This window comes from Thermobia domestica, chromosome 16, assembly GCF_964235325.1.
Source record: "Thermobia domestica chromosome 16, izTheDome1.hap1.1, whole genome shotgun sequence".
In the NCBI taxonomy this organism is placed as follows: Eukaryota; Metazoa; Arthropoda; class Insecta; order Zygentoma; family Lepismatidae; genus Thermobia; species Thermobia domestica.
In genome coordinates, this window is record NC_137469.1 from 7,973,416 (window position 1) to 8,000,499 (window position 27,084).

General features: G+C 37.0%; 1 protein-coding gene across 1 annotated transcript in view; it reads right to left on the bottom strand.

Moving 5' to 3' along the window:
* Positions 1 to 6,931: 6,931 nt before the first annotated feature.
* Tsr1 (Tsr1 ribosome assembly factor) overlaps positions 6,932 to 27,084 on the bottom strand; it is a 52,188-nt gene continuing 32,035 nt past the window's right edge. Inside the window, exons 7-11 of the mRNA XM_081742099.1 lie at positions 25,822 to 26,040; positions 23,206 to 23,687; positions 19,068 to 19,178; positions 12,763 to 12,970; positions 6,932 to 7,129 (exon numbers count right to left, since the gene is read on the bottom strand). Of these exons, the coding sequence (XP_081598225.1) occupies positions 6,951 to 7,129; positions 12,763 to 12,970; positions 19,068 to 19,178; positions 23,206 to 23,687; positions 25,822 to 26,040 (1,199 nt within the window). The 3' untranslated portion in view covers positions 6,932 to 6,950. The remainder of the gene's footprint in view (positions 7,130 to 12,762; positions 12,971 to 19,067; positions 19,179 to 23,205; positions 23,688 to 25,821; positions 26,041 to 27,084) is intronic.

The window sequence follows — 27,084 nt, forward strand, 5'->3', positions numbered from 1 at the left end:
CTTCTATAAGACTTTCCATACTTATGTAGGCTGGATTTTCGGACACGTGCGGCAGTACTGAGAACTTAATTCCATGAGCTTTTAAAACCGATTAAAAGAAAAAAAACTGTTTTCAAGTGTGTGATTTCGATGTTCAACAAGTTTCGGGATGCAAGTGGAGAGCCACTTGACTTGCAACATAGCCCCCCCCCCACACACACACACAAAAAAAATGAAAATGAAATCTGTAAGTTTTACGTCCCACGGTTATGCCGGTTAGGCTAAAGGAGACGGTGATAATGAGAGATGAGTGAAATGATGGAATGAAGAAAGTGGGAGGAAAACCCCGAGAAAACCCACGAGCACGGTGTTTGTCCACCACAAAGTTCACTTGGCGGGGGCTGGGATCGAACCCGGGACCCCAAGCACCAGAGGTGAACGCTCTACCACTGAGCCACCGTGCCCCCCCCCCCCCACAAAAAAGTCTACAAAGCCAAAAATAGATGTTCGGAATCGATATACTGACCACTGGCGCGAATCCCGAGGAGATGAGGGAGACATATCCCCCAATGTTGGAACTGAGGGAATTCCCCCCCCCCTCCTTCAATAATCCGATTTGAAATGTGTTTTCGGGAGATAAGTGTGATGATTTGTGTCCGATTGCCACAAAAGAAAGTGAGATGAAGTTAATTTCTCTTGGCTTTTTTATTTCAAACTAAACTTCGTGCTCTGAAGCGTTTAGTAGATTCATCAGTCTGAATTAATTCCGCTTCCGCTACTTGGATAAGTTGAAGAGGAGGTTATGTCCCTCTCCTCATGCTGGAAAATCGTCAGCTGCAGATAAGCTCATAAATAACGGGGAACTGGAGCACTCCCCCCAATAATCCGATTTGAAAAGTGCTTTTTGGGTATAAGTGTGATGATTTGTGTTCGGCTCCTCCTCTCCCCAATGTTGAAGACAGATTTGTGCCGATGATACTGACTGCACATTATCAACTGAATGTCCAATCATAACCATTCAAAACCTGTAGCGCTAACCATTCACAACCAGTCTGATTTTAATACCTCACCAATCATCATTCCCTTTTGATTTAATTTTATTGTAAAATAAAAACCTCTGGAAAAATCTTAATGTGATGTTCCACTTAATAACCTAATATCGTAATTATCTTCCTTTATCCTCATCGCTGAGAAAAATCAGTTTTGTTTTGGAGAAATTCCAAACTATGATTTCGTACTTGTTTTTTGCAGTTTCTTTTTGGATCAAAAGATCCAATATATTTCAGGCAAAAATTTTCTTCTAGACCTTATATCTGGAGAACTACATATAGTGTGGCCATACCTAAACTATCCCTTATCTCAGTAGGATGTGATTATTCCGTAGAAAATACGAAATCTCGATTTAGGGGCCGTTCAAAAGTTTTGTAGCCTCTGATCCAAAGTCCAATATATTTCAACAATAATTTTTCTTCTAGGCCTTATATCTGGAGAACTACATATAATGTAGCCAAACTCAAACTACTACTTAACTCAGAATAATGTGCTTATACCGTTAAAAAAAAAAAAAAAAAACTCAGTTTAGCGGACGCGCTCAACATTTTCTTGAAGGCCTTATATCTGGAGAACTACATATAGTGTAGACCAAACCCAAACTATCACTTAATTCAGCATAATGTGCTAATTAACCCTGCACCACTCGCGCGGTGTTAGGTATCGACCCTCGCGTGGGGTCACACTGACCCCACTTTATATTAAACGTATTTTTTGTGTACGAAAAATGTTGCAGTAAACAACTAACTAATTGTTGGCCTTGAAGTAGACAATACAACAGATAGCCAAATTTTTTTAATAGTAGGGTGGCCGGGTCAGAATTGCCAACTGTCTAGGAGAGCCAAACAAAAAATATCCCTCTGGGGTCATATTTACCCCGCGCGAGGGATGCAGGGTTAAAAAAAAAAGCCTGCTCAAAAGTTTTGTCGCCCCCTTATCTAGTATATTTCAATCGAAAATTTTCTTGTAGGCCTTATATCTCAAGAATTAAATATAGTGTAGCCAAACCGAAACTATCACGTGACAGCATGATGTGCTTATTCCGTAAAATAATAATAATAATAATAACAATAATAATAAAATGATAAAGACGCTGTCCAAAAATTTTGTGGCCCCTGATCCAAAAACTAACTATTGGCCAAGACAGCAATCTTTTGATTATTTTTTCTTTATCATTCTAAAATGTTTGTTTCGTTATTATTATTATTTAAATGATTCTTAGAAGTCTTTCTTTCTGAACAGGAAGCCAGAGACATCCCTTATTGGACAAAGGTGTTCCTTCGAGATAAATGTCTCTGCGTAATTGAAGAACAGCTTCAACCATCAGTCAACACTTCTACTGAACAAGTTCTTAAAACTTTTGCTGAAGAAGCTTTTGTCCTTGGGGACCGAAATGTTATATCATGTGAAATAGTCGCAGAAGAAACTGGTTTCAATATTATCAAATCAGAAAGCTGTAATTGTACCTTTCGTTTAGCCAAATTAACCAAGTGTCAAAATAAGTAGATCTGGAGTATAACAACCGAACTAGTTACAGATAATACAGTATCAACATGTGAATATGATACGGAATATAGACTAAAGTGTCTACGAATATGATATTAACAAAGACAGTTATATATACTTTTCAGAAAGATTTCTATTCACGCTTACATTTTGCAAGTGATTCTGTGATGTTATTCAATTATAACGTATGGAGCAAGATTATAACTTATGGAGATGTCTGTAAAATGTAATTACCTTTGGAAAGAAACAAATCGCACTTGATGGCTCTTTTAATAAGGACTGAACGCATGTAACGGAACGGAAACCCTTTGTTTAACTATTATAATCAACTCACTTGCATTTCTTGTGTTTGCTTCCATCAAATCACCAAAATTCATTGAACTGTTTATGTTCTGCCTTTGGACAAAGTATATGTGCAATCATAGCGACCGTATGTGATGCTAAAGATCAATAACAACAGAATTATGGATTTCCACACTACGAGTGGCTGCAATGTGGATTCTTGATAAACAAAGACTTTTTATATACATATTCCTCACTAACACGTTATGGATTCGTATTTTAAATGGTTTTAAGTGTTTTAAGTGATCCAGATGACATCATCTCAAAATAAGACTTAACTCTTTTGAAATTTCGCAAAGAAAACGTGCAAACAAGTACATAACCATATATTTAAGAACGTTTCAGACATGAGCCTTCCTTTTGATAAGCATCAAATTACTTCTGGTAGCTGAGATGATGTCACACATACCAAGTACAACGGTTTGCTCTTCTCATCAAATCATCAGAACCCCACGGCTGTCTTCACCTCTGGACTGCAGCAGAAACAAGAAGGTGTCATCACGTGATCTAACAATGTATATCTGTTTGAAAAAAAAATAGAAAGAAAGAAAAGAAAAATGAATAAAAGTAATTGGGGGAGCTTTGATTAAGTGGGGTGGCTGGATCAATAGATGGATGGGGTATGTCTACCACCAATCTTCCTAGGAAAAGATTGGTGGTGACTGGATGGGCAGGCAGGGAAGTAGACTGGCGGACAGGACGGGTGTTTGGGCCGCTGGGCAGACGGTCCGGTAAGGGGGAGACGGGCTGACGGATGGGTTGAGGGGGCCTTGGAAGAAGGGAGGGTGGGGGTGTGGGTGCTTGGCTGGGCGGGTGGATATACACAACATATACACGCACGCACATCCAAACGCCTACATTCCTCATCACCACAGACACAGATGCAAGCGAGGGACCACGCGCTGCGATCCAGATGGGTAAGTATAGTAGCATTTACAGACTTTTACACAACGATTTATCTTCTTCGGAAAATTCTTCTGCTTTCAGATTCTTCTTCAAATAATTCTTCTACTTTCTTTAGTACGTGTTGAATGCGTCTTCGTTCTCCTTTATCTGTATCCAACAGTTTCTACTTCTTCATAATCTCTCCTTCTCTATTGTAACAATCATTGGTTCTTCAATCTACATTTGGTTCAATACTATTTCTTTTATACACTATGATAACAATTACTCGCTTCTCAATTCTCAATTCTTCAATATTATTTCTTTCCTTTTGCATAGTTCAGCTTCCATTAGAACTTCTCTCCATCTGAATGTAGAACAGAGTGAAGAAATGAAGAAAAAAAGTGTCACTACTTACCATATTGGATATTCTGGTAGGATGTCGTGATGGGAGAACGTGCTATCAGATCAAAGTCTGACTAGTATCCAGAGATGAGAAAAACTTGAATAGGGGGACACCCTACACACAAAATTACTGGAAAGAAGTCAATGGATACAATAGCTGTAATTGAAAATTGTGGAAAGGAGAAAGAAAACTGGGATGAAGAGGTGGTAAAAGGGTGGAGACAGTGTGGTGAATTAAAAAAAAAAAGATTATAAAATAAATAAATTAAATAAAGAAATGAATTACTTAAATAGATAAGTTATAGTAGGTAAAAATATAAATAAAAGGTTAAATAAATAAATAATTTAATTAATTAATCACAACTACAACCCATCATCATCATCACCACCATCATCATAACCCTAACCACCAACCACGCTGTCTCCAGTTTTCTTCCACCCGAATCTGTTCTCTTTCTGCAGTATTTCATATTGCAATTGTTGTGCCTACATGCTTGTCTAGTGATATTTTGTGTGCTGTGCCTTCATCTTTAATGTTTTCTCTTCTCTGAATATATACTCAAAACTTTGATCTCGCCACACGTTCTTCCATACTAACCTTCTGGCGTACGATTCAATATGGTGATAGTGACAATATCTAGTACTCTTCCTTTTTCTTCGGTCTTGGATACATTGTGATGACGAGAAGCTGAATCTTGAAAGCTAAGTCCTTTATTCTTCCAGTGTGCTTATCTTCTTAAGCATTGCATATTGTACCTTTTATGTCTACAGATGACACACAAAACATTGTTTATACACGGAGGTGGCTCGTGAGAGAAGTAACAGTGGTAAAAGTTAGTTATATTTCTTGAAACTGAAAGAATAAAAATTATCTAATGTATTAATTGTTGTATACAACAATTAATACATTAAGAAAGTTTTCTTCTTTTGCTTTCAAGAGAAAAAACTTATTTTTTTTTTTTACCGGTGCGACTTCTCTCACGAACGCATCCACAAACAGTTAATATTTCTTTTTCAGTTCTTTCGACGAAGAAGAAAGAAGAAGAAAGAAGCCTTACCACGACATATTATCTGTCTGTCTGGTTGGGTGTCTGTGCTTCTGTCTGACCTGACGCTGGGGTTCTTGATATCTGTCCTGACGCCTGAATCTTAAATGTTGATCCCGACCTGATGCCCTATGTGCCCTTATACCCGCCCCGAAGCCAGCCTTCTCCTCTGTCTGCTTTCCCCCCATCTATCTATTCTTTCAGCCACCCCACAAAGCTGGGGAATTAAAAAAAAAAGTTGTTTGCTTTTTATTTCTTGATCTGTTGCAAATTTGAAAACAATGAAATGGTGAATGGAGTATATTTATCATGGAATAGGGGCCAATGGTGATCTTTTGCTTCCTGGGATGATTACTTCTATTTAATTAGCATCTCATCTATTTCACTCCTGATTTTGAGCATTTTTTTTTCTTAGTCCATTTTTTCAAGGAGAGATCTTTAACAACCCACGACTATGCCCTTTCCGCTAAAGGAGAGGACCCTTGACTTTCGCTAAATCCGTAACTGAACTAAATTTTCAGTGATTCGTGACACCGTCAACACCATTATTTATGTTTAGGTAAAAAAATAACAATGATTAGCCCCAACCATTTCCATAGTTAGACAACGCTCTTTTTGTTTTTAGTTCCCGCTCTAAGCATACGGGAGCTTATACCGTGAAGAAATGGAGAACGGTGCTGCCCGATACAATCCTGAAGATTGCCGTTTACTCGATATTCACGGGTACTGGTTTAGCTGTTTGTAGAGTTCGCCTCTTCAGATAACAATCCTTTAAACGTCTGCCCTTTGATACAATATAATCACACTTTTAATGTGACTGTAAACTTCTGCTTTCTACCTTCTTGCGTCAAGCGCGAGTGAAATAAGGTGGAGCCTGTTATGCTCTGTATGCTGATGCACTGATGCTCCACTCCACACAACGAAGGTGGGAGGGATTTTTGTCAAATAAAGACAAATGCCACGAAGCCATCCTTATAGAATTTAGCCTTCTTCTGTTCCATATACTCTGGAATGCCTACACCATAAGAAGATTAATTTCCATTCTATTAGTTATTGTCACGTATGTAATGTCTTCATGGTACAAGTTCTCGTGAAAAAATAGAAAAACTGAGAAAAAAATGTCCATGTATAACGACTCACTAAGAGTAGTCGTCAACCTGGTTCGGATAAGTAAGATATACAAATTTCGAGTGGTAGTATTTGTTTGCATGTAAAAATTATCTTTAATAATTATATACCATTATTCTCACCTTTTCTATTAGAATGATAACGTCGATGAACGTTGCTAAAATGGTTTATTAGTTTATATACTTTATAATATATTTTCCTTTAAACTGTCAAGCACACAAACTTGATGACTAGGTATCCATAAACATTTACATAGCAACAACTATCCCATAATATATCTTGCATATCTTAAAAACATTCTTCTTTTGTTAATATGAAATTAACATTCTATTAAGTATAGTGCACATGTATGAGCACTTTCTGCCCAAGGTACAGGTAATTATTAATCTATCCAAAGTATTTTGTTATACATGTTTTATGGCCAATTTTGTTATTTTAAACATAAGCGGCTCTTCAGTACCACCACACAAGTCAAGTGGCATTACTGTACCGTTAGAAGAAAAAATCTAAAAATAATCTTATCTTGTTCTCCCTATATATGCTAGAGTAATCTGCAGCATTACGTTGCAGCAAATAAATTATTGATCACAAAATTCTTTTTATTATCAAGCTTTATTCCACCATTTCGCTTGGTTTATCTACATCAAATTGGTCTTTATACTCCGACCGTGGTTCACTTACACAAGGATTGTACGACCAGCGCGGAAATACTCTCTTATACAAATTCAACATAATTGTATCCTGTGATCTCAGCTGCCCGTCAAACACACATTTCATATGACCATGGGTACCTGAAATTTAAAAAGAAGGAAATAATTCATGTGTGGAAATAACATACAATACACTGCTATGTATGACTGGCAAATGTACAGAGCAATAATAGGATACAGGTAGAGATACATGAGCTCCAAGTTTTTTTTTATTTTTTTATTTCTCAAAACATTTCAACCTTTACGAAAAAAAAAAGAGCACATTCTGCCCTTCTTTTTCCAATATAACAGTGTTTCTTAAACTGTACTCCTGGAGGTCTGCTCTTGTAATCCTCTTAGATTGACCAGAAAAAGACAGAAAATATGTAACTCAAGTAAATTTTGCATCACACACAATAGCAGAGAAACAGTTTGAAAATCATACATACATATATATATATATATATATATATACTTTCTTTCCCTCGACTGACATTTTATGAAATTTATTACCTACTTAATAGAACATTTTTGATAGCCTTCAGTTATTGAAAGACACTAATATATATATTCTATCAATATCAAAATCAAATTACGGTAGTTTTTAAAGGGGACGCAAGTACTGTGGTCAGTAAAACACTAACAAAAGTACTCCCATTTGAACCATTTGAAAAAAAAAAAAAGTCTGAGAAACGCTACATTATAATAACAAGAAAGACATTTAATCACTTAATTCTGAAGAAAAACGAAAACATTCTAAGAATCGAAAAAAATCGATTTGGTAGAAAAAAAAATAGATGGACGCATTGGGTTTTACAGTTTTAAGTAAAATTGGTTTAGTAAAAATGTTAACACTGTTAATCAGTGTTTTATTTACGAATTTTCTAAGGGGACGGGGAGTGGTCGGAATCTTGAGTTAAAACTTATGAGATGCTAACCCACCCTGCGCCAAATAGAAAGCGGAAAATGGACATCATCTGCGAGACTATTTGATAGGCTTTAGTAAAACTTCCTTGAAAATTTCGTGTTACCTTCTATTTACTTGGTGCTGTAAATCATAACATTAGTAAGTAATTATTTCTGTGTATATACAGGGTGTTTCAAAACAACAACAGACAACGTTTGGGAGATGATTCCTGACACTAAGATTAGACAAAAAGTGTACACCAACCTGGGTGCACAAATGCTTTCATCCTGAGTTATAGGCTGCCGAAAACATGAAAAAATGAACTTTAAAAGGTCCATAGCTTCAATACTATGGGACCTACCGCAGTCGCGTCAAGACTTCACTTAGGGACTTGCATGTGTCCTGTTCAAACGTCCATGTTTCAGAATCCTGCAGTACTTCCGCAACAATTTTTATAGAGGTAGTTGCTGAGTACTTCAAATTGTATGCCCGTAGCCAAACTCCTTTTATAAAAATTGTCGCGTGAGTACCTTAGGATTCTGAAATGGATTTTTGGATAAGGCACATACTAGTTCCTACGTAAAGTCTTGACCCGACTTCAGTAAGTCCCATAGTTTTGGAGCTATGGATCTTTAAAGTTCGTTTTTCCATCTTGCCGGCAGCCTATAACTCCGAAAGGAAGCATCTGTGCACCCAGGTTGGTCTATATTTTTTGTCTTATCTTGGTGTCAGGAATCACCTCCCAAACGTTGTCGGTATTGTTTTCAAACACCCTGTTGAAAGATACAAAAATTGCAGGATATCAACAGACCTATCGAAAACTCGTGCCCGTCAAAATGTGTGCGGCCCCGTATGGGGCCCATCTGAGATTTTTCAAATTAGAGCCCCCATTTTTTATTCCAAATTCGATATCTAGGGAACAAACTAAATCAGAATATGTGCTGCCCAAAGCTGTAGGATGTTAATATCAGGCCCTACAGGGTCGGAAAAACTATTAGGGTGAGCACTGTGAAAAGTTCCGGAACGGCTAAATATCTTGGTTAGAATCAGGGGCGTCATTTAGGGGGGGTGGCAGGGAGGGGCATTTGCCCCCCCCCCCCTGAGTTTGAGATGTATATAGATTTTATCAATAGAATAGTAGTAAATCAGTGAAAAACGCGAAATGTCAAGGGGTCTTGCCCTCCCCCAAGCAAAATCTGAAATGACGCTCCTAGTTAGAATGCGTTTCTCTGAAAATTTGAAAGACACAGAAGTTGCAAAATATCAATAGAATTATCGAAAGCTAGTGCCTTTCAAAACTTGTGCGGCCCTGTATGCCCCACGTGGCCATCTGTAATTTTTCAAATGAGAGCCCCCATTTTTTATTCCAAATTCGGTATCTACGGGACAAAATAAATCAGAATATGTACTGTTCAAAGTTGTCGGATATGAGTACCAGGACCCTACAGGGCCGGAAAAACTATTAGGTGGGTTCTGTGAAAAGTTCCGGAACAGCTAAACACCTAGATTAGAATGTTTTTTTCTGAAACCTTGAAAGATACAAAAGTTCCAGAACTATCGGAAGTCTCCGCCTTTCAAAATGTGTGCGGCACTGTATGGGCTCCACGGGGCCCATCTGTGATTTTTCAAATGTGAGCCCCCATTTTTATTCCAAATTCGGTGTCTACAGAACAAAGTAAATCAGAATATGTACTGCTCAAAGCTTAAGGTGTAAATACCAGGCCCTACAGAGCCAGAAATACTATTACGGTGAGTACTTTAACAAGTTTCGGAAGGGCTAAATATCTCGGTTTAAGTTACAAAAGTTGCAGGAAAATCAATACGATTGTTGGACTGGTAGGAAAATGAAAATGTTTAGACCTTATGGGCACCAGGGAACCGAACTTATTTTGCAAGTAGGTGCCCCTGTACCAACAAGGTGGATGTGTGTTATAGGTCATAAATATGTTCTGCAGAATTGATGTAATAAAACCAGATTAGTGTAATTGTGGTGTATGAGAATAGAGTGCAGACAGGCACACATTAAGAATAAAGTTTTAGAACAATTCAAGTGTGTATTTACGTATTATTGGTGTCTTCACCTCTGCGTAGTTTCTTCAATTACATTCTATTAGGCACAATGAATTTAGCCGAAAGAGAAAGAGTTACTATTCTGATGATGAGACATTTTGATGATAGAGTAAGGTCATATCACAGAATGGTGATAGAATAAGGCCATAGAATGGCCACCTAGGTCTCCTGATCTTTCTCCGCTTGACGTTTTGTACTGGGGATATCTGAAAAGCAAACCGTATGAACAGAAATCTGATAATATTGAACAACTGAAGGAAAAAAATAGTAAATATTTCGAGCTAAATTAAATCAGATATGTTAGCTGCAGTTATGAATAAGTTTTATTTACGTCTGGGTCATTGTTAGGTCGCAGAAGGACATCAATTCGAACACTTGATTAAATAGTAATTAAATAGTACGTTTTCTCAAATGCAAACACAACATTTGCAACAGAGAGAGTTTGGAGTCGAAAAATACTAAGGGAGTGACGAACCTTGGGGTTCCTGTCTCTGTAGTGACATCTTGCACAATACATAACAGGCTGCAAGTAGACACAGCCAAAAGGATGTGAGGTGCATTTTACAGGAACAATGTTGTTGATTCCCTTAGAATTTCTTCCCACTTAGGCTTGCATAGCAATTCATTGTGTAGTTGTTAGACATAACAGGATTTTGCGACGTCGAATTCATTTCTGAGAATCCCAGTGACCAATGCCCTATATTCACCTTTACTGTGGAGCCCTATACATATAAGTACATACTGTACTATAATACTTTCCTAGCACCGGAATCTTCTATGATTACTAGGGACTAGCATGTAATAAAGCAAACTTGGGATTTGTACGGCTTCTATACATTGTTAAAAATGTGTACACGTTGTTATGAACTCTCATGTCAGTAAACCTTAGCACAAGTGTTGGTATTACATGTTTTCATTTACTTGAAGGAACACCGTAGAGAGTTGTCGTATGGATCCAGTTGTCAGTTTTATATATGTGCAGAGTGCGAAAACTGTTTCTTATCGTAGCAGTCAATACAATTCGGATCTAGTATTTGCTGCCGCCATCGTGATTACTCATTATTTTTACAGAATTTTGAAATATTTTCAGTGAATGACAAATTCGATCTCTAACATTTGCAAATATTATTCAAATGTGACTTAAGTCGTGTCCTTAATGCAACTTATGTTCTCGGAGTTCAGACAACGCACTTCCGAGCTTCAATACTGTTTGGATCTGAAATTCTCTGTTTGGAAATGTGGTGAAATCAATAGGACCCTGGACTTGCAATTTATCAACTCAAGCTCAAACCTTATTGAAGGTTGCAGTTTTTTTTTTTTCTTTCTTTCTCTCAGTATTCCTGAAAACTTCAAGGATGGCTGTATTTTCTTAGCCAAGTTACTGGAAATGGCCAGAAAGCTATGGTTGCTTTGCATTTTACAGGCAAGTTTTAGAAAATTTTTAAGAGTGGTGTCCTATACCAACCACGTAGTATCTACTTACATGACCTACGAATTTACTTGTTAGTACGTTTCGCGGGATTCCATTTGGCAAATTCAGAATCCTGGGACATTTCATCATTAACCCACTTTTGAGCACTTTGGGACCCTTCGTCCAAAACCCAACAGAACTGAGCACGAGAGAATGTTCACATATTTTGGTGCAGAACAATTTCCAGTGAAAACTGTAGGCTGTAGGGCCTGGAACTAGCTTTGAACACTACATATTCTGATTTAGTTTGTTCCGTAGATATCGGATTTGAAATTAAAAATGGGGGCTCTCGTTTGAAAAATCACAGATAGGTCCCGTGGAGCCCACACAGGGCCGCACAAGTTTTGAAAGGCACAGGCCTCCGATAATTCTATTGATTCCTGCAACTTTTGTACCTTTCAAATTTTCAGAAAAAAGCATTCTAACCAAGATATTTAGCCGTACCGGAACTTTTCACACTACTCACCCTAATAGTCTTTACGGCCCTGTAGGGCCTGGTATTTACATCTTACAGCTTTGAGCAGTACATATTCTGATTTAGTTTGTTCCCTAGATACCGAATTTGAAATAAAAAATGGGGGCTCTCATTTGAAAAATCACAGATGGGCCCCGTGGGGCCCACATGGGGCTACACACATTTTGACGGACACGAGTTTTCGATAAGTCTGTTGATATCCTGGAACTTTTGTATCTTTCAAATTTTCAGAAAAACTCATTCTAACCAAGATATTTAGCCGTTCCGGAACTTTTGACACACACTGTATATATATATAACTATGCAGAAAAATAAAAACCAAAAAACAAGGGTAATGTAAAACAAGAAAAGAAGAAAGGATTGCATGCATGTTTTATGTCATCTTAATAAGGTAAAAGCAGTAGAAAACAATTCGATGCTTTGAATACATGTTAGCCTGACATACTAAAAATAATACAAAATTTACCATTTTTCTTTTGCTTGTGTTTCATAAGTGAAAGGAGATAGTGAAATGCAACTTACCACAATCATAGATAATGTTATTGTACAACAGAAAATATAAACCTGAATAATTTTCAGTGTTGCCATCCATAGAAATTACAGTGTTGCCAGAATAACATTTCCCCCAAAATCTAAGTTAAGACAGCGACTAAAGGAACAAACTCAACTGCATTTGATTAAGTATCATGTTGTCTTGGAATCCTGTGAACTACTTTTTTAAATAACATTATTATTTAATTTTAATAACTGTATGTTAAAACTATTTTGTTTATTACAAACTAAATAACTATTATTTAAAACAGTAATATTACCCAAGGGCTCCTTGATGTGACCTCTTCTTCCGTACTTTGTATGCAGCTCCACTGGCTTAAACCAATTGATATCTTCTCGATTGAAGAACATAAATCTCACAACAGCACTTCGCTTGTGTACTTTGAACGGGTGTCCAGTAAGCACCACCCGCTTTGCTATTATTCGGTCTGGATCCACGGAAACAAGAGACCCCGTAGCCACTAGATCCTGCAAAGGAAAATGGTATATTATTATTATTATTCAAAGAGTTTTAAAATTCATAGTTACTTAAGTTCTACGAATTACTTGTAAAAAGAATTTTTAACTTTCTGACCCCTTCAAGGTTTAAATCAGCGTTTCTTAAACTTCTTTCAAGTGAGAACCACTTTCATTAGTCAAAATATATTTTTTAAATTGGTCTTAATGATTATATAATTATAAAACTTCTTTCCAACAAAAATCTTAATCGATTTTAACGGAACATCCGTTGAGATAGCTCCAAAGATTACCATCAGCTCCTAAAGAAATTTATTTGGAAAGGCAAGGAATATTCTCCCCCCCCCCAAAAAAAAAACTCAAAATCGGAGCAGTTACGTCGAAGCTATGTGTGAATATATCCACATCATACATACAGGGTGTTTCAAAACAATCCCGACAACGTTTGGGAGATGATTCCTGACAGCAAGATAAGACAAAAAGTATGGACCAACCTGGGTTCACAAATGCTTCCTTTCGGAGTTACAGCTTGCCGAAAATATGAAAAAAAAAAAAAAAAAAAAAAACTTTAAAGATACATAACTCCAAAACTATGGGATCTACTGTAGTCGGGTCAAGACTTCACTTAAGAACTAATATGTGCTCTATCCAAAAAATCCGTGTTTCAGAATCCTACAGCACTTCCGCAACAATTTTTATAGAGGTAGTTTAGGAGTACTTCAAATTACAAGCCCGTAGCCAAACTCCTTCCACAAAAATTGTTGTGTGAGTACTTTAGGATTCTGAAACACGGATTTTTGGATAGGGCACATATTAGTTCTTAAGTGAAGTCTTGATCCGACTATGGTAGGTCCCATAGTTTTGGAGCTATGGACCTTTAAAGTTCATTTTTTCAAGTTTTCGGCTGCCTATAACTCCGAAAGGAAGCATATATTTGCGCACCCACGTTGGTCTATATTTTTTGTCTTATCTTGGTGTCACGAATCACCTCCCAAACGTTGTCGGTGTTGTTTTGAAACATCCTGTATATACGAAATGTGTTCAAAAAGTATCGAACCTTACTTTATCCCGCGTAAACCAGACGAAGCGCGAGACTTTCTTCAGTGTAGATGTAGAGAGGACACTCATGCGCAGTCCTGATTTTTTTCCCGCCCGCAGAAAGCGTCTACCGTTGGCAGTTAGCCAACGAGTGAAGAGTGTAGTGAGGGGTCGTCGGATTTCCGTTTTTTTGTAAAATGACAGAAAAACTTGAGCAGCCATATTGCATCAAATTTTGCCAAACGCTTGGCGATACCTAAGCGAAATCCATTCAATCGGATCAGAATATTCAACTACGAACGAGAATTTGGGTGTGAAGAGAGTGTCCGTGAAATTTGATTCAGGCTTTCATCGCCAAACACAACATTCCTATGTGTCGCCAGCCTCCGTACTAACCCGACATGGCTCCGTGTGACTTTTGGTTATTTTCCAAGCTGAAAATGCTACTAAAAGGGACCTGATTTGAATAAAGAGAAGACATCATGCGGAATGCGACGGCACGGTTGCTCACCATTTCAAAAACTGCGTTCAAGAAGTGTTTTCAACAATGGCGAAAGCGCTAGTAGAAGTGTGTTCATTACCAAGGAGACTACTTTGCAATTAAAGTGTTTTTCACGAAGCTTCGCAGCCTTCCAAAAACAAACCGCGTAACATTAAGTTGTATCATTTCGAGCACAAGTGTTAACGATTTGATATTTCGTCTGCTTCCCGCAATATTTCTGCTGTAGCACGTGCTTATATTCATGTCACTTCAACATGGGCTTCTCGCCTTACTCTCACACCAGCGCCTTCACATGGGATAAAATAGCCAATACTCAACAATCTCACCCTTCTTTAACCCTTAAGTACTCGCGCGGGGTGTTCACAGACCCCCAACCAGGTAACTTTTGTATTGCTAGCCAGAACTCCTGATGAAAAATATTAAAAAATCTTAAAACGAGTTCAAAAAAATCTGATTGCAGCAAATACTTCTAAAAACATTTCTAGATTTACGCTACATTGTCTTAATTATTAAAAAATATATTTTTATTGTAATAAAACAAATATCAATTTGGGGTCTACTGGACCCCCGTGCGAATACTAGTGTCACAAAAAGGCGAGAGTACTTACGGGATAATATTATACTGTAAACTGAAAGACTATGTAAGTGATGCCGCTGATACGTAACAGCAAGTATATTTATTCTATAAGAAGTTATTTTGTTTTTCATCCACGAGCATTACCTAAATCATTCCATGGATACAGCTTATACCTTTTCCTCTTAAGTTATATTTCATGTATTTCTTCACCCTGTGTAGCGTGCGAACACACAAATAGTAACTACAGTTGAACGAAATAAGTAAATACATAGGCAGTGTGGACATTCTATTCTATGAGATCATGAACATTAGGTAATTAAGATCTTAATTTTCTTCAAAGTATGAACAACATCAATATTGCTTGATTAGCTATTTGTTTTTCTTCTGCACTTACGATTTTGCCTTGTTTATGTTTATTAGAGTAACCTGCTACATGCTTGCTTGGGTCGAAATCTTGAGCTCAGCGTGTTTTGTCATTGGTTGTAACCCTTTTCTCTTAAAATTCTAATTATGGCCGAAGGTTTTGATAACATGTACTTTTAATTGGATCCGAAATATTCTTGGTATGACTTAACAATATATTAATTACCAGAATATACTGCATCTGTTGTGGACTATTTATCTTATGGATGAATCAACTGCCATTCGTTCCACTCTCCGTCTTGCCAACTTACAATTATTTTTTCATTTTTCCTTGAAGTATCGGTGTTAAACAGTTGTGTCATTTCAGAAAAATGGGCTAGAATGTTCATTATGCCACACAGACACAAATGTACTTGCTGTTTTTATTTAAGATATTAAGTTCCTTATGACTTCAGATCATTGCATGGCTCTTCATTAGAGATAGGAAATTTTCAAAATATAAATGAATAAGAAAGAGAGAGAGAGAGAAACAGAACTTACAAAGAATAATAATTATTTCACAGATTCATTACGAAGTGTAGTGTATGAGGTTAATTCTTCATGCAGTTCTAATAGTATATTGCCTTCTTAAAATGCGACTAGCTTAAATGAATATTTAAGAGATGCGAAAACTGAATGTGACTGTCAAAACATCCGAAGGATTTTTAAACATGAAAGAATTTTATACTGTTGGATATGATGCTTCAAAACTTTTGTGCCATTTTTCGCCAATAATGCGGTAAAATTATGAGAAAAACGTTACATGCATGTTAGATTTTGTGTTTATTTATTCTTTTTACGTGGAACCTAAATGGTTTCTTAGAATTAGATGAACGAGGTGTCGATAGATTCTCCATTGTCTCACAACTAATATTTGGTATGTGGGGTCACATTTTAAGTCTCTACGATTCAAATAATAATTTATGGATATTTTTATTACGTTAACAACGGAAATAAACGATTAAATACTCTATTCAATAAATAAGTAAAGTTAGTAGTTTTCAATGTCTTAAAAAATGAACCATTGCTTGTTCCGAACATTATTTCACCTCTCATGGAAAAGTACAAAGCAGTGAAGACGCTAGAGGGGCCAAGGGGGTTGGTGACCACGGCGTCGTCCGGCCTCCCAATTGCTTCCAAGACATATTGTCTTGTAACGTAGGTCAAATAATAAAAACATTATTATTTAGTATTTACAAAAATAGATATCCCCCAAAAGATGTTTCTTCCCCTCTGCTTGTTCCCCCAAGAAATTTAAGCTGGCGTCGTCACTCCTACAAGGACTTCAATATTCTGAATAGGAACGTGAGTATAATTGTACAGTCCGCAGCAAAAGTCCTGTACGTTTATTGTGAAACGACGAAGTCTTTTGCTCCAAAATAAGTGTGCAGGGGAGGACGCCAACGTTTCTCCTCACGCGATTCGTGCCACTTAGACATTATGTTGATTCCCTGCGCTGTTAGGTGTAGTTTCACAATAAACTTACATGCTCATGTTGCAAGTTTTTTTGCTGCGGACTGTACATTTTTTTTTAGATCTGCCAGTGAGCTCCCTTTTAGGTATATTGTTATCTTAAGAGTCTTCGGCCTGGGAGATCCGGATTCGACTTCGGCGGGAGCGCACGTAATTCGAGTTCCATGTTACGTTGTAGGTCCATTTCTCACAGAGCCTCGCTGCTAAAAGAGACGCTAAACCCTAATCCATCTATCCAACCATAGATCTGCTAGATGGGCCACTAAACCAGCGCAGCACAGGAAGGGTGCCTCTGATCACAACATTTTATGTTGATGTGCAGCTAGCAGAAACGTTAGGAATAGGCATTACAAAGTTTAGTTTGGCAAACTGCAGCTTTTGGGCCATTAACATAAAAACTCTGATATACAGAGGAGATTATGGCCAGTCACGATTAGCTGTAACTTACAATGGCAGGATAAAATTGTACGTATGGTTCTTACCTTCTTTCTGCTAGTGTGTCTACGTTTACATACTAGTTCAAAGATTCAAAGAGACAAAATGGCTCCTGGTCCTGCTATCACCAGCCCTGCCATTTCATTTTTAATCATCTTGTTTTCCCTTTCAAGTACGTTTCTTCATTTACTATCATAAGATAATATAGGCTATAAACATTTTTTATTTAATTATTGGCAACACTTCTACGCTACAGAGTGCATTCTTTAATCGGATGCAAAGCTTCGCGAAAAAGAATTTAGTGTTTCGGATTTCGAAATCAAAAAAATGTATTTTTGTCAACCTTTTGAACACGCCTCGTATATAAAAGGGTTAAATTAAGAATTTTTTTTCTTTCTTTCTTTTTTTTTTTTTAGGCCGGTTAAAAGCTTCCTTAATTTTATATTGATATTAATGATAGCATCAGTATATAATCTTATTAGTAGTATTAAAAAATATGAGAAGGGTATACGCAATTACCCTTATTTCTTCTTTATTCTTTGCATAACAAATACAAAAATTTTCGGAATATAAAAATAAGTGCATTGTATTAATCTGCCCAACACCGGAAGATAGACATGACTTCTGGAGGACCTAAATCCTGTCATCTCTGAGTGCCAGGTACGTTAAGCTCTATTAATAAAGGGAATCTAGGAATCCGATTTCCTTTAGAGATGTAATAGCACATAAAATACAAATAGGAAATTTGATTTGTCAATTTCTGTAGCAGTTAACTTTTTTCTTATTCTTTTATTCCATTAATATTTTGTATATTGTTGTTTTATAATTTAGTATGTTTAATTTCATATCTATATGCTTTAATATATTGGATACACCCAATATATTACATTTTCTTCTTTTTTTAAATAAAATAAATAAATAAAATAATAAATATTTTATAATAACATCTAAATAAGTTATTAAAATTTGTATAATCTATTACCAGTATTAAGACAAAGAGATTAACGGAAGACCAAGGAGCATGCAAGCTTCTCAGTTTACCGTCTTCTCGATCCTCTTTACTGTCTTTCGCAGAGTTCCATTTCAGACAGGCAACATCGAACGATACATTAACTGACAGGTTATGCCATAGGATGATTGGGTGATGTTTTGTGGTTAAGGGTCTTCACTATCACGAAATTTAACTACCGCTAATTTTAGAGATTTTCTGTAATATCATCAAAACAAATAAAAAATATTCGAAAAGCAGAAACGTAGTGAACTAGACAATACGATTTTGCATGTGATACCGTTATCACAACTCATTTGTCTGCTTTTGATTTGCAACTGTAGATAGATTTAGCATTTTTTTGCGGATTCTGTAAATAGCGGCATACCAAAAGCAAATAGGTGGATTGTGGTAAAGGTATCATATGCAAAATCGTATTGTCTAGTTCACTACGGTTCTGCTTTTCAATTTTTTTTTTTTTTTTTTTTTTTTGAAGATATTAGAGAAAAAACTCTAAAATTAGTGGTAGTTTAATTTCGCTGTAGTGAAGACCCTTAAGAGGGAATGGAACGGAGTTTTTGAGCTTCTGAAACTGTACATAAAAAGACTTCTCTACTATACTAGCTAAACTATCAAGAGCTCAATTAACCTAGAAAAAGATAAAAAAATAAAAATAAAAAAAAAAAAAACATACCACGCTGCCACGCTTATTTTCTTGATACGCTAGGACGGACACAGGTGGAAACATTATAGGAGCATATACGGTTGCCACCACAATAGTCTCCGGATGAAAGTACCTTTCGAACTGTAAGAAAATGAAACAGACAATATATATTTTAACAGAAACACAGAAAATTGATTGCTGTTCTTATATATGTATACGAACCCTATCCTTTTCAATGAAATTAAAATCAAATAAAAAGCCAGTCAGCAAAAGTAATGAAATTTTCTCAAATATTTTAGTGTACAACGGTAATTTTTCTGTATATTCTTACAACAGCTGAACGAAATTAGTTTTAAATTCTTATTTCTGATATTACAGCCGTTTCTTGGCACTTTCTACGCCTACATATAATGAATACCGAATACTCTATAATTCTTTAATTACCCCAGAGCACTACAACAATTTTTCAATTTATTTTGCTTTAGAATTTTCACTTTTTGAAAACTCATTATGATGTACGACGGTATTTCCAAAAATTTCTGTCCTGGCACTGAAATACCAAGCTACTGATAACAACCCATTCATGAATTACAATTATCATGGCATATAGTGTCATCTATGGAAAAATAATGTATCAACTTTAACTGTCAATGTGCGTCAGTTCGTTGGAGACAGTCATTTAAATCAGCCGCTGTGAACTGAGCTCGCATACTTGTTAGTTTACACAGCTCTTGTAGTCAAGACTAAAGTGACAGAATGTGGCTTCAAGGAGACAACCCACATTTGCTACTAGCATCCTTGGCAACAACAGTGTGGACTGAAGCACTGACATGCAAGATCCGACCTCAACATACTGACTGATTAAAAATCTTTTAGTAGCCGAGTTTTACGTCACACGGTTATGCCGGCTAGACCAAAGGAGACGATGATGATAAGAAATGAAATCTTTAAGGTTAACGTCACACGGTAATGCCGGTTAGGCTAAAGGAAACGGTAACAATGAGAAATGAGTGAAATGCTGGAAGGAAGAAAGTGGGAGGAAACGGGAGATCCCCGAGAAAACCCACGAGCACGGTGTTTGTCCACCACAAAGTCCACACGGCGCGAGCTGGGATCGAACCAGGGACCCCAAGCACCGGAGATGAACGCTCTACCACTGAGCCACCGCGCCCCCTGAGGATAAGAAATGAATGAAATGGTGAAATGAAGAACGTGGGAGGAAACGGGAGAACCCCGACGAAATCTACGCACACGGTGTTTATCCACCACATGGTTCACTTTGCGGAGGTGGGATCGAATCAGGGACTCCCAAGCACGAGAGGAGAACGCTCTACCACTGAGTCACCGTGGCCCCGCCGACTGATTCAAATGACTGCATCAACGAACTCATGCACCTCGACAGTTGAAATTAATATATTATTTCTTCCGTAGATGGCACAATATGATATGAGCAGCTTGTTACCAGTGGCGCGATTTTCCAGTGCCAGGCCGGGAAGTTTTGGATATATCCTCGTATAACAGCTTTGTTCAACTACTTCCTGAGATCGACCAAAGGAAGTAAAACTCTAATCGCGAATAGGCTTCGTTCTGGATAACGCTGCTGCTAGTAACTTCCTTCGGTATTGAATCATTCATAGGATTCATTGATGGGTTCCCTGGGCTGGGATATTCATTAATTAAAAAGATAAAAACACCTTACATCTTTACAGTAAGTTATAACATATACTCTTTCAAGGTTTTCAAATGAAGAAGTGTTAGTGCTATGATTTAACCATCAAAATCTTTAAAATAACCACTCAAGTTTACATTTGCTATTTAAGTTTGAGAACAAATTTTCTACAAGTGAAAGGATTTATAATTGGTAATATAATACGAGCATATTTTCAGAATGTTCAGTGGCGTACGTAGAAGTTCATCACGGGGAAGTTCAAACTCCCAAGGTTATACAACTTCAGGTTCAGGATTCCCACTCGTTTGGCGAGCACGAATTCCCTGACTTTTCGAGGTTTTACAGGTTACTACTTATAAATTTTCAGACATACAGCGTGTCTCAAAAGTTCCATGAGGTAGGGTAACTCTGTTATTATCAGAGTACAACAAAATGTAAGAGGGGAAACCCTCTCCAAATATGTTGTTTTCAATCTAACGTGATTTTTTTTTTTTTAATCGAACGAGCCGTTTGGGCTGTACGCTGTTTATGAGCCCAATGTTAAATGAAAATGCAACGTTGCCATTTACTTGGACTTACAACATAAGTGAATGAAATGACTGTCTTTTATGCGAACGTGTCGATGGCCAGCCCCAATTTCAAACATGCCCCCGTTCACTAAACTCTATAACAAAATGTATCCACTTTCCGGTAAATGGTAACGTTACATTTTCCTTTAACGTTGGGGCATAAAAAGTGTACAGCCCAAAAGTCTATCATATTTGGAGACAGTTTCTCCTGTTATATTTTGTTGTAACTCTGATAATAACAGAGTTACCCTATATCAGGGGTCTTTTAAGACACCTTGTATATATATTTATATAACGTGAAAAAGCAACTATATTTTATCCGACTACGGGGTTCTACTATGCATATACATGTATATGTAGACTATGTAGGTAAAGCAGCTTTGGAAAACGAACTAATTTATTTCTATAAAGTATCCCTCACCAAACAGCCGGGTAAGGTAGAAAGGGAAATGGGTTCTGACAAGTAACAATCCATTATTATTATTATTATTATTATTATTATTAATCAGCTTTTCATGAAATTCCCTGACTTATCCAGAAATTTTTACGAGTAAGCTGAATTTTCTGACTTTCCTAGACCGGAGGGAACCCAGCGGTACTTGTAAATGTTTATTTTTGCATATCATCTTGCTCAAAGGAGAGTTAAAACCCCGCTGTTTCCTTACGTACACCATTAAGTACACTAATTGCGAAACGCTTGTCTGTCTTGTGACAATTTTTCACGAGAAATATTGTCCATCGTAACTTCGAGGTATCGAATGAACTTGCATTAGATATAATTTGAAGAGATATCTCGTTCGAGTTATAGAAATTTCAAGAATTCAAAGGTCTATCAAAATGTCGTACATTTAGCAACGTGAAACAGTACGTATATATAAGAACATAACGTTACATCAATAGGAAGTTGGACGAGGGAGTAGATGTAAGCGATTAATTATACAGGGTGATTCAGAAGGTATGTCACGTGATTTGTGAGGTGATTCTACATGTGAAAATAAACTGAAAAACGTCCTATGAACATGTGTCTAATTTTCGATCGTTACGGAACTAGAGCGGGTTGAAGACTACACATATCCATGAATGATTATAAAAACACGTGTAAGTATTACTTACGAAAATGCTGTGTAGGCGCTGTGGTGGGCAGAATAATGACAGAGCAGGTAACTGATCCATCGTACATGGGGTGTTCAAATAGTCCTCTTCTCATCTCAATGCACTTGTCAACGAGTTGGAGGGTGTGCTGTGTCGTACATCGATCATCATCTCGGCGGGCTTTATTGCGGACAACAGCGTCGGTGATGCGAGCGACAAGTTCTTCTTCACGTGCATCCACCTTCGTAGCGTCACATCCCTCTTTAACCAGCCCCATAAACAGAAGTCTAACGGGGTTAGACCGGGTGATCTGGGAGGCCAGTTAATGGGTCCGCCACGACCAACACCGTTGAGGAAATGTGTTGTTCAGATACTGGGATACTTGTCTGGTACAGTGAATCGGTGCAACACTCAAACACGACACACATACACACACACACGGCCTTACAACTGCTCAGTGATCCAACACATGATTGCACACTGGGTATGCTTGCAGCTATTCCCTCGGTGGGACGTCGCAGAGCTGCCATCTGTTAAGAGAACCCCCACAATTCTTGTAGGGTAGATCAGCCATATGTTCCACCATTATTCTGTCCATCATAGCACCTACACAGCATTTCGGTACGCAATATTTACACTTGTTTTCATAATCATTCATGGATGTGTGTAGTCTTCGATCCGTTCCAGTTCCGTAACGATCGAAAATCAGACATATGTTCATAGAACTTTTTCGATTCATTTTCACATGCAAAATCACCTCACAAAAAAATGCGCGACATTCTTCCTGAATCACCCTGTATTTCATTTTGAAAATATAAATTTATGACCAACAACATACCTTGTGTTTTGTACCATTTGTGTGTTGACTAAATATCGGAGACGCTTTAAATCGTCGATAGCCGCAATGAAAAATCAACTCCTCTTTGGATTTGATTGGTTTCTGGTTTTCACTATTTCCATGCCGAGTGAGAACAAAATTAAGAACCGACATTTTCTGTTCGTGAGGCAACAATCCGTACAGCACCAACGGATGAGACGATTTCCGTTGTTCCAACAAACTCCGAGGAACGTTACCCACATGTACAGTGATATACCACCCTGGTAATACACCTTCTCGTTCTTCTTTCAAAATTTTACGGCGTGTTCGATCGAAATTCTGAAACTGGAAAATTCTTGCGTAGTCCAAAGGCAAATTTTCTTTCGGGTCCCAGTATGATGTTCGGAACGACTGTAAACCACGATATTTCTGGAAACGAATTCTCGCTGGAGTGTCCTGAGGAGTGTCTACTTCATCAGGAAACATCCGGTCAGTTTTGGCAGCTGCAAGAAAAGAACATTTAATTCATACGTAGAATCAAAACAGGCAAATAGAGTTTCATAACTGTAAATAAAAACATTCTATATAAATAAGACAGGGAATTATACCGTTACTTGAACATAAATCATCCAAAACCTTCTCTTCAACTATACTCCTTACTATAAGACAGTGTTTCTCAAGCTGTAGTCTGTGGACCATAACTGATCCTCGAAGTCTGACTTTCTGGTCGTACTGATTAAACATTAGCCCAAAAGAAAGCAGAAAATATAAAATTCTAATGAACTGCATATAACACACTGAGATCTTACACAGATATATACCGGGTGAGTCAAAATGATGTTCCCAATTTCGTTACTCTATGATTCGAACAGTAATGAGCTTTTGTTGCCAATATAATTATTTTTGTGGAATATAATCTCAAAAAGTTTTTTTTTTTTTTATATATTGCAGAGGCGTAGTTACGTAGATGTCCACCAGGAGGCAGTTTAGTCGAAGTGAGAAATATGGCTTCTACAGGCAAGCAGAAAGCGATCTGTGCGCTTGATTTTCATCAAATGGCCACCAAGATCCCCAGACCTCACCCCATGCGATTTCTTTCTCTGGGGTTTCATCAGAGATCGCCGCCACTTGCTACAACTGTGGCTGAACTGCGTAAGTGCATCACTGCAGCTGTCGCTGATATCGACCCTGACATGTTGGGAACAGTTTTGCAGGAACTTGAATACAGACTAGATGTGTGTCACGTTATCTCGTGCATCGCATATTAAATAATTATAATATGTTAGGGAAAAAAAACGTTTGAATTGATCAATCAGTGTGTATAATCTCTGTTTACATACGTGTTATTAAAAGCAAAATAATAATCATTGAAATCGGGAACATCATTTTGACTCATCCTGTATTATACATTTCTAATAGCGTCTACAGATGTATTATTATAACCTTCACTAAAAAGAAGAAAAAAACTCATATGTATTTTATTAATGCCAATATAGCATTACGGGAATTTTGATTAATACTATTTTTAAACTATAAATACATTGATATGTGCTCAAAATATTAGAAATAAGTAATTCTGCTTTTGAAGGGGGACAAGAATAGCGTGGCGCGTAGAACATTCTAACAAAACTGCTCCTCACTTGAAAAAGTTTGAGAACCACTGTTGTAAAGAATATTTATTGATGATCGAAATTATGGTTCGTCATATAAGACAATTCACAATATTTCTTTAGCTATAGAGAAAAAAAAAGTTTCAGTCCAGAATTTTTAAATAAACAATTTTAAAACTAATCCTTTACAAATTAAGAAAATGGACATTATCTAGTATTATTTGTAATAATATAAGAACATGAACAAATATTTTCTATCATACAGATAACATACTGAAATTTGTTCTCATTGTACTTGTAGTTATAGTTGTCGCTGAGAAACTTATCGGGAGCACCACAAAATTACAAGTACCAATTTATTGAATAACTAGCTGAAATACTCATTTTTCGCATGGATAAGATAAAATATCTATATAAACAAACTGAACAACGAAAAAAACTATAATTTTCTACTACTTTTACATATCCCAATTAACGCCCCTTTGAATCACCTGGTTCGAATTAAAAAAAAAAAAAAACCTCTGGTGCCTAGCCTATGGGAGCTGTATTTGGAAGTCAATACCTGTTGGAGTATCACCATTCATCTCAGCGACCGCGAAAACTATGGATTTGACAGTAATATGGGCCATTTTGGATTATTTTTACATGTTTCGGTACCCTCCCCTTCGGTAACTCCCGGCCCGCAGCAGAATGGGGTGAATTTGGAAGTTAATGCGATCGGAGTTTCACTATTGGTCCTAGAGACCGAGAAAACTATGAATTTGACACCAATATCGTTCATTTTCAACTACTTTTACATGCCCCGGTAAACACCCTCTCCCCTAAGAACCCCCTAGTTCGATTTTTTTCTTTTCTTTTTCTTTTTTTAAATAAAGGCTTCGTCCTGGTCTGGGGCCTGGACCAAGACAGCCGTGACCAAAATTTGGTAACTCTCGGTCCACTCGTCTGGTCCCCAGGCCGCACGCAGACAGACAGACACACAAACAAACTATTTTATTTATATTAGATGAATGGTGTTTGTACATACCTTTGAATTTCTGTAAAGCATCCTGTTCCTCGTCCAAATCCATTCTCTGATCGTATTTCTCGTCACCAGGTTCCGTGACACTTATCGTTTCATATTCTTCAGTGTCGCTCGGTGCTTCGCTCCCAGAGCCTTCCTGTGACATTGCCTCCATCGCCGGGGCCATATTGGTGTCCATTTCATCGTCAGAGTAATCATCATCACTATTATCATCTACTTCCTCTGTGAAAGTAAATAAATTTTGTTATGTTATTATTATTGTTTCGTTACGAGTTTTAATCTCAAACACTTCATTCGCTAGAGATTTATGCTCTCCTGGAGATTCTATTCGATTACTGAACAAAATCCTCGGTAGTCTAAAAGTACCCCTGCCAGAGCTGAAGGCGTAGCCAGAAAGTCACCATTATACATCCATTTACCGAATTCTTTATAAAGTAATATTAACAAGCTTTTTCTACACTATTGGAAAAAATTTAAAACAAATCACGAATAGACCAATTTGATTACTTTCGCTACAGAACATAACTACTTATTTAATATCTCTATATTTTCTCTTATAAGTCTGCAATAGATTTCGAAATTTTAAATACTATGTTTGACATGCAATTTGACGAACCAACTACCGACTGTGTTTGTAACAACAAATCTTCACCAAACTGATCTTGCTCTTTAGTGAAACCTGTAAACCTACAAAAATTATGAAACGATATACATTGCAAGATTTCAGTCTTCGAGGAATTACATGTAGTTTGTATGAGCATGTAATTTGAGTTAACTTGCACATTCAAGTATCAAATTGTGGAGGTAGTGAAGAGAAGAATCCAGGAAAGATCGTTACTACAGATCCATATTTTGACGATATTTAGGGATATTTAAAGACTAACAAAAAAAAGTTTCCGGGTCAACAGCCTTTAGGGAGCCAGGAGCAGTGATGCTAATATAGCCTATTTTTGGCTAAATCTAGCCTATTTGGACCTACGAAATGCTTACAGTCTTAAATATAGCTTATTTTATGAAACTGTGTTGCCATTTTGGGCTTTTTTATTAGCCGTTGAATTAATTCTAAAAATACTTTTTTCTTTGAAAATAAACTGTAATTTATAAAATTAGCCTATTTGCTATTAGATATTGTTGTATTAATTGATTTTCTTTTAGACAGAGGGTGGTTTATTACGCAACAAACGCTTGCTATTCATTCTTCTTCTCTCTCCCCACCCACAGATTTACAACTACTTAACAACACTTATCGACTTAGAAAGAATTTTA